We start from the raw sequence: 9401 nt of genomic DNA, 5'->3' as shown, positions 1-9401 counted from the left end.
ATTGTGAAGTTGATGGCTGAGCTGCTGCTGCTTCACATCTGCTGCTGCTCCTCCATCAGACTGAGACTCTCAGCACTGATGTAGCATCCGTCCTGTCCTCCATTGCTGTGTGTGTGTACGTGGGGGGGGGGGTGTATTTGTGTGTGTGTGTGTTGGTGTGTGTGTGTGTGTGCGTACATGTGTGTGTGTCCTTACATAAGGAGAAGTCATGGTGACTCAAAGCCTTGTGTTTAACTTTGGCTTCTGGGTGTTGACACATAAAAACATTGTGTCATCCTGAGTGTTGTTGTTGTGAAGAGGCTCTGATGATGACCTGTAATGTCAGTGTGCACGTGGGTGAGTGTATGTGTGTGCACGGCGGCGTGTGTGTGAACACTTCTTTCATCTCTCAAAATCACTCTTTGTGAGCTGCCGGGTTTGCTCTCGCTCCTCTCAATTATTCATCAGCCTGTTTCCATGGTAACGGTTGCAGCCTCTGTGTGTGTGTGTGTGTGTGTGTGGGGGGCTGATGTGGCAGTAGAGGGAGGGGCTTCATGCCTTCATGGCGGCAGGATTTACATTCAAAGTGGAAGCAGAAGTTCAGGACGGTGAAGTTGGACCAAAGCAGCAGAACTCAAGGAGGAAGTGTTGGTGGAGAGAATCTTTCAAAATAAAAGCAGTCAGCTTTGTGTTTGTGTTGTGTTTGTGTTCCAGAGCAGCGTTCACTGGAGCGGCTGTTGGATGCTCAGAAACTTCTGTCTGTAACTTCATTTATTCAGCTGCTTTTCTCCTCTGAGCAGTTTTTTGGTCCAGACTAATCGCTGGAGATCTATGTTTTATCAGTGAAAAGGCTCCTGATTGGTTCATGCACTCACATGGTACACCAGATCTCAGCTACTTCAGGGTGGACACTTTATAGTCCACTGGAGACTCCTAAACACACATACTGGTCTTTATGTTCTATGAGTACTCTGTTGGTATACAGTAGTTCTGGGGACCGGCGGTTCCTGAGGTACCACAACAAAAACACACACTATTAGACACACACACAATATCACACACACACACACTAATAGACACTAGGGCTGCCACAAACGATTATTTCAATAGTCGACTAATCTCCGACTATTTTTTTCGATCAGTCGACTAATCGGTTCGTGCGGCGACTGGATGTAAAACATTCATCTTAACCATTATTATCCTTAAACTTGAGGTCTTTAAGCTATATTCTAACTAAAATAAAGACAATAGTTTATTAATCTTTTAATGAATCTGCAGGTTTTCTCCTTCATTTGTTTCTAACATTAAAACAAGACTTAAATCAAATGAGATAATCTGAATCAACTACAGAAAACTCTTTAAAACCCTGCAATTCAACAAGTTAAAAAAAATAAAATAAAATAAAAAATAAAACCCTGCCATTCTTTTTTAAAGCTTTAAAACATATATTTAATAAAACATTTATAAAGTTTTTCAAAAGCTATTAGCAGATATAAACACACTCAAAATATTTGATGACTGAGGCCCATTTATTAAAGCGAAACACTAATAACATCTTTGAACTGAAGATATTCCTATATAAAACCTGAGGATGCCCATAGAAACAAAGAAAATAAATACAAAGGGGGAAAATTATATTTTTTAAACAGGGAGAAAAGCAGGGGATGTTAGAATGTACATCAGTACTTTCATTCTTTCACTACCTACATCCACTGCACATGCGCAGACCGATACTTCATATTGTTCAGTTTGGGGGAGAACCCATAAATCTGTGTTACTTCTTTAATGTTGTGGTTGTTTTGCTGTTTGTTGCTGTTTTTGTGACTTTAAGTTACATTTACTTGTAGCTTAATGCAGATAATGTAATGCTACACTTGTAAACTTAGCTCTGGACTTTTAGGTGAGCTCCTTCCCTTCTGGGACTCGTAGTTTTAAATCGTTCCATAACTCAGCAGCAGATCCGTACCGACACACAGCCTCTCTGTCTGCGGTGAATGTTTCATAATCCGCTCTTCGAACCGGACGACGTGATCCCAGCGCGGAATATGAATGAAGCCTTGGACGAGCGGTTCATTTCCAGTGTAAACTCGTTATCCGCGCCGTCCTCGCGGCGTTTGGTTAGAAGAGCGGATTATGAAACGTTCACTATGCAGACAGAAGCACCGTAGACACGGACCTGCTGCAGATCTTCTGGTTCATCTCCAAACAGCGCAGTAATGACAGCCGCGGCAGAGCTAGCTGTGTTAGCGCAGATGTTAGCTTAGCTAGACGAAGCTCTCTGTTCAGCGTGATCAAATTCTCAACATGCTTCATCTTCAGGTGATCATTTATCGCCATCGTGCTCTCATGGAACACAAGTTCTGTCTTGTAGAAATTACATTTGACACTTTTTCCTCTTTTATTTTCCTTATGTTTCCCACATTTTCGAACTAGCGTGTTGTTATGAGCCTACCGAGAACTTCCTGTGACGTCACTGCTGACCGGATTAGCACCACTGCGCATGTGTGACAAAGACAAAGGCAGACCCGGCATTAGAACAGTAGTTTTAAGAGCAAAACAAGGAAAAAAACAAACAAAAAACGACGCTTCGACGACCAAATTATTCGTCGACTATTTTAATAGTCGAATAGTCGAATAATCGTGGCAGCCCTAATAGACACACCCCCACACACACACATCCCCACACACACACACTAGTAAACACACACACACACTCACCCTCACAGGTTCTTCTCCTGCAGAGGTTCTGTTCTGTTTTCTCGGGTCTGTGTGGTTCTGCTGGTTTCTGAAATAAAGGTTCTGTCTAAATGACTTAAAGCGGTTCTGGTTTCCTTTAGACTCATGATGGTTCTGGAAAGAGAGATTGTGATGAAGTTCTGTGTTCCTAGGAGGCTTCGTTTTGTTCTGGTCTTTCTTCCTGGTTCTGGTTCTAGAAGTTTTGTGCAATCTGAGCTCTGGTGCTGGTTCAGCCTTTCTGGGTTTCTTGTTCTTTTCTGTGTGGTTCCTGGTTCTGTTGACAGTTTGGACCGGGCCAGCATGGACTTTCTTCGGGTCGATTCTTCCGTAACTCCTCTGAGTCTCCACAGAACCAGAGTTGATCCTGAGCTCTGGTGTGACCAGCAGGGGGCAGCAGCGCTCCAACAGCCCTACTGTGAGAGAGAGAGAGAGAGAGATGGTCGTGCAGCTTCATCTAATCCCTGTAATCTGCTGCTGAAACACTGACCTACATGTGTGACCATCACCTGCTGAGGGACACGCCCACTTCTCATCATCATTCATCAGAGGCTCCTGCAGGCGCCAGAGCACCCCCCCTCCCCCTCCCCAGTTCAGAGACATGGAAAATAAAACATTTAATATAAGGATGCTTTTATTCTGAAATACTAACCTGTTCTCCTGATGAGACAAGACCATCATTCATCCATCATTCATCCATCATCCATCCATCATTTATCCATCCATCGTTCATCCATCCATCATTCATCGTTCATCCATCCATCATTTATCCATCATCCATCCATCATCCATCTATCGTTCATCCATCTTTCATCCATCATCCATCCATCATTTATCCATCATCCATCCATCTATTCATCCTTCACCCATCATCCATCCATCCTTCATCCATCATCCATCCATCATTTATCCATCTATCATCCATCCTTCATCCATCATCCATCCATCGTTCATCCATCATCCATTCATCCATCATCCATCATCCGTCCATCATTCATCCATCATTTATCCATCATCCATCCATCTATTTATCCTTTATCCATCATCCATCCATCCATCGTTCATCCATCATCCATTCATCCATCATCCATCATCCGTCCATCATTCATCCATCCTTCATCCATCATCCATCCATCATTTATCCATCTATCATCCATCATTTATCCATCATCCATCCATCTATTTATCCTTTATCCATCATCCATCCATCCATCGTTCATCCATCCATCATTTATCCATCTATCATCCATCTATTCATCCTCCATCCATCGTTCATCCATCCATCCATCGTTCATCCATCTATCATCCATCATTTATCCATCATCCATCCATCTATTTATCCTTTATCCATCATCCATCACTCATTCATCCATCATCCATCCAGCTGCACAGACTCACTTCCTGTCCAGCAGAGGATACAGCCTCCTTTCTCTTCCCCCTCTCCTCCTTCCGCTCCTCCTCCTCCTCCCATCTGCGCAGACTCTGCCTCCCCCTCCCCCCATGCTCCCCCCTCCTCTTGCTGGCTTCATGGAGTAGCTGCACATCTGCAGCCCTCTCTGGCTCCTCCGGAGCGTCGATGGCGGCCTCACTTTGAGGACTTCCTTCATCAGCTGGACGCTCGCAGAGGAGGAGGAGGAGGAGGAGGAGGAGGAGGAGGAGGAGGTGCTGTTTTCCTTTTTCTGGGGCGGCTGCATCTGCATGGCGCTGGAGGGGGAGGCGCCGCTCGGCTCGGCTGCACCATGATCGCCGTGTCGTTCAAATGCCGCTGCCAGATCCTGCGCAGGGTGAACAAAGGTAGAGAGACGGAGGGACCGGAGTCGGGCGAGCGAGCGCGCTCGGCGTGCATGTTGGGCGAGAGACATCCGCTACAAACTGCTGACATTGAGAGGAGAGAGAGGTGGTTGTTTGTGATGGAGGCAGCTGTGTGTGTGGGAGCACATGTGTGCACGTGAGTGTGCACGCTGTAAAACAATCTGATGGATTCATTCAGTCCACGGCGGCAGGTTGTTGTGGGCGAGAGACCTTCAGGGAGAGAGAGAGAGAGGGGGGGGGGGTACCTGGTATTTGGTGTGTGTCTGTTTATTTTTGTGTGTTTGTGTGTATGTTTGACAGTAAATGCATTATTTATTATGTATTTTTTGTGTATTGCTCTGTGTGTGTTTATTTATTGTTTCGGTGTTTTATACTTGTATTTGTGTGTCTTTGTGCCGGTATGTGTGTTTGTGTTTGTTGATCCATTTGTGTTTTTTCAGGGTGAATCTTTGTGTAATTCTGTTTGTGTGTTATGTTGTGTTTGTGTTATGTTGTGTTATGTGTCTGCGTGTTTGTTCAGAGTTGTGTGCGTTGGACCCTCAAGTGTGTATCTTCATCATTGTGGTTCTGTCGGTCGTCTTCCAGTGAGGCTTGTTCTCGGTCCTGGTTCTGGTTCTGAGGTTCTGCTCAGCATCAGAACTTTTCTTCTGTTGTATTTTCAGATCAAAAACTCTTAATTTGAAAAACTCAAAAATGCCAATTACCGAAGAAGAAACTGAAGAGCAAATAAAAACGTCTCTGAACTTCTTGTGTGCTGAAACAGCAAACAAATTAAGCTGAAATTGTGACTAAATTTGGAGTTTTTCAAATTAAGAGTCAGGAGCTGGATGGGGGGGTGGGGGGGGGCAGAGCCAGAATTGTTCTTCCTGTTTGCTGCTTCCGGCTGAAGTTCTCCAGAACTCTGTTTTGGTGTTTAGATGCAGATTTCTAAACCTTTTTTGTGACAAAAACTTTTACAAATATTCATTTTTAATTTTAAAAGTGATATAAAATATAAAAAGCACATACATACAAAATAAATGGAGCTAAAACAAAATGAACAGAGAAACTGTGTTTATGCTAAACTTTATTGCTGCTGGTTTTTATTTTCATTGTTGGTATTTGAAGTTTCAGAGTTTTGACCCTCCTGGGCTTCCATAGGAGAACTATAGAGTGATTAAGGACTTTCCTGGACTCTTTCTCCTGGATCTCCAGTTAGCTTAGCATTAGCGCTGGTCATACAGCAGGTGGATCTGTAGGAACACATCTCTAATGAATAAAGGTCTCCAGGTTCTGACGTTTTCTTACGTTTGGATTCAAACCACGACATCAGTTACACCTGAAACCCAATCGGGTCTCTGGTTCTGTTCAGGTCTTCACATGAGTAAAATGATTTCTTTCATCTGACTTTAATCCTCCAGTCAGATCAGCAGTTAATCCCGGTGTCGGTCCTGGTTTCACGGTTCACATCAGAGCTTTGCTCACTTTTTCTGACATGAAGGAAACCAAGGTGGTTTCTCTGATGGAAGGCGGGTTCTTGTGAGCAGAACCCTGGTTCTGAGCCGTCTTCTGCTCCAGAATCGAATCAGGTTCTCTGGGATGTTTCAAAGTGTTGCTCCACGGAGGGAGTGCATCATCATGTGGGCCGTTCCTGGGATGCTGATGGACTGAAACCATCTGACCTGAAGGTGCTGAAGGTTCTCCTCTGGATTCTGTTGGACTCTGTGTTCATGTTTCTGGTCGGACGTTTTTGGAGCCTTTAAAGCTTTGAACTGTGGTGACGTGGTGAGTTCAGTAAATGTTTATCATGTTCATCTAAGGCGTGTTTTGGATTTCGGCCCCTCGTGTGATTGAGGTTGACACTCCGGGTTTGGAGTCGGTGCAGGAAACCCGATCCGATGGAGGACGGAGAAGGTCCGTTTGGACCGCCACAGAACCGTAAATCTCCTGATTGTTCCTTTTCGTGTATCTGAAGGTTTCCCGCTCTTATTGGGGTCATTCTGGAGTTCTGGAGAGTTCCTCAGGTCTCCGTCGACCTTCACCAGGACTTCCTCTCTTCCCCGTCGGTCAGAGCGCTGCAGTGGAGTCACAGATGTCTGAGCATGTCCTCATAAACATTAAAGATGCAGCATCCTCACGTCACAGCTAGTCTCCATGGACAGGAACTCACTTTTAGGCTGTGGAGGCTGAGAAGCTCACAGCAGCTTCAGTTGGGGCGTGGCCGCAGATCGGCGCTCAGGAGACATGTTCCTGCCGGTTCTGTTGGGTTCTGAGTAAACATCATCCCATCTCTGCCTTTGCTGTTCTGCATCACTCACTGCTCACAGGAGCGTTCATGTTTATGATCAGGTTCTCATGCCTCACCTGCTCTAACGTGTCACCTGGACGCGGTGGTCCACCGTTTCCTGAATCCAGGAGTTCAAACCTCCGGTGACGGCTGAGATGCTCTGGAAACAAGAGAGCATCGTCTGTAAAAAACTGATCGGTTCTCTCGTTTCTATGATCATTTCCTGTGTTTTTGTCCATAAGGACCTTCATAAAAGGTGGACCCCCAGAATGAACCGTCCTCCTCACTCAGGTGAACAAACCTGAGCAGTCGTGTTCTAAATCCAGATTTAAGGTCAGATTTTCAGCTGTAATCCCTCAGAACCACAGAGCGCTCTGTCACGGTACACCTGCGCCCCCACCTTTTTAATCTCCCACATCTTCATACATGATCAGGGGCCCTCCCCCTCTGGTCTGTGCACGTTGGCGTGTGTGCATGTGAGAACAAGGCGCCGCGTGCTGCTGTCCTACATCTGCAGGATGAGGAGGAGGCTTTCATCTTCACGCCGATCGCTGCTGCTGATGCTGGGAGGCGGCTTGTGGCGCCGCCGCGGTTAATTATGCAAGCTGCAGATGTGAAACGGTGAAGCGGACTCGGTGCGGTCCGGTTCTGATGCTCAGGAGCTTCAGCGTTTGGAGGTCCTCTGGAGTCACAAAAACAGGCGTGTGTGTGTTGCTGGTCACACTGATCTAGAGCGAAACAGACCGCCAAAATAAAAGATCGAGGCGCAGGAAGAAGAGCAGGAAGCACCAGAAAGTGAGTTTCCCGCTTTAATCAACATTTCATTCAGGTCGTGATGAATGAAGGTGAGAGGCGGAGCCTCCTCCAGACCCGGATGTGAGGCGGCGTCAGCAGCATCTCCCAGCGGACCGATGGCGTCGGTCTAGTTTCCAGTCTGTCTCGTTCTTGTGGGGTTTGGTTGGAGCTCTCATGACGGCTGTAGGTTGTGGAGGAGAAACCAAATCCAGGACTGTTCAGACTGAAACAGAGTCAGAACTGCTGAGTCTGGTTTAGCTGAGGATGGAAATGAGCTTCTGTGGTGGAAGTTCTGCAGGTGAGTTCAGAGAACCTCCAGAACTGAGATAGTTTGGTCAGAAGAGGAGATGAAAACTCAGAAATCTGAGGATTGAATCGAAATGTTTGGTTTGGAAGAGTCTGTTAAAGATCCAGGATAAAGAGCTGAAGAGGAGCAGGTCAGCGTGGAAAAACATGCAGAGGAGCGACTCCGAATCAGCAGAACATGTTATCTGTGAAAAGACTCGTCAGCCAATGAAACGGTGCGTTCTGCGTGTCTTCCTCAGGTCCAGATCCTAACATCTCCATTTGGTTCTTGTCTTTGCAGATGAAGGTCCGTACACCAAACACTCCGGCGGCTCTCGACCTCCAGATGGCGCTCTGGCCATCAGGAGGCAGAGCATTCCAGGTAACGCCGTCCTTCTCCTCCGTCTGATCGCTCCTTCAAATGTTTAAAGTCACTTTAGGTCAGAAACGTCATGTTCATTCATCACTCAAATCAGGTTTACGTGAACGAAAACACAGATTGGAAATTTGAAAATACAGAAACTTGAAGCAATGATTGAATTTTGAAAAAATAATATGAAAAATTAGAGAACTGGGAGCAAAGAATGAGAAACGAACAAAGGAAAAATGTAAATATATTTTTTATTTAACAGTTTTTTATTCAAGTTTCAAATTATTTCTTTGTAACTTTTTTTTGTTAATTCAATTTTTAAGTTTAAATTTCTTTTTTATTTTGTAATTTTTTCTATTAATTCAAGATTCATTTGGTAGCAGCTTTTTTATTCACGTTTCAAATTATTTTTTTATTTGTTTACAGTTTTTTTATACAAGTTTGAAATTTACATTTTTTTTCAAATTTTTAATATTTTCAATATTTTTTTTTAAATTTTCAACATTTTTCCAAATGTTCAATCATTCCTTCAAGTTTTAAAAATGTATTTTCAAGTTTCAAAGTGCTTTCAGATTTCTTTTTTTTTTCAAATTTACAATCTTCTTTTTAAGCTGATCCTGGTTTGATCTCATAAAGATCCTCTAGATCCCAGAAACACTGTGACCCTCAGAGTCTCCAGATCTGAGTCGGAGATTTCTCCGTGAACCGCAGAGACTCCAGACTCCACGTCGGTCCAGATCTGGTCCAGACTGTTGGTGGTTCAGAGGGTTCTGCTTGGTGCTGGATCTGAGCAGGATCAGAACATTTAAGAGTTTCCTTCTTCAATAATCCTCCGTGTGAAAACGTCTGTCCTGAATAATCCAGAACGGATTTGGACAGAGCAGGATGGCGTTCTCCTCATCTCCTCCCGCTCGTGTTTGCAGACGAGTTTCGCGGCTGCACGCTGGTGGAGCTGATGAAGAAGGAGGGAACCACGCTGGGGCTGACGGTGTCGGGCGGCATCGACAAGGACGGGAAACCTCGGGTTTCAAACCTGCGTCAGGGAGGCATCGCTGCCAGGTAACGCTCCCTCCATCCCTCCATCCATCCGTCCATCCATCCATCCATCCATCATCCATCCGTCCCTCCATCCCTCCATCCATCCATCCATCCATCCCTCCC

At 45.1% G+C, this 9401-nt stretch overlaps 1 protein-coding gene across 2 annotated transcripts in view; it reads left to right on the top strand.

Annotated features, from left to right (window-relative positions):
* Positions 1-9401, top strand: part of grip1 (glutamate receptor interacting protein 1) — a gene marked incomplete in the record, with an annotated part of 44818 nt that overhangs the window by 17041 nt on the left and 18376 nt on the right. For both annotated transcript variants that reach the window (XM_024287344.2, XM_024287338.2), the window contains 2 exon segments: positions 8172-8252; positions 9164-9299. In XM_024287344.2, coding sequence (XP_024143112.1) covers positions 8172-8252; positions 9164-9299 — 217 coding nt within the window.

Source organism: Oryzias melastigma, linkage group LG23 (assembly GCF_002922805.2).
Source record: "Oryzias melastigma strain HK-1 linkage group LG23, ASM292280v2, whole genome shotgun sequence".
Taxonomy (NCBI): Eukaryota; Metazoa; Chordata; class Actinopteri; order Beloniformes; family Adrianichthyidae; genus Oryzias; species Oryzias melastigma.
This window is presented reverse-complemented; position numbering and strand designations above follow the sequence as displayed.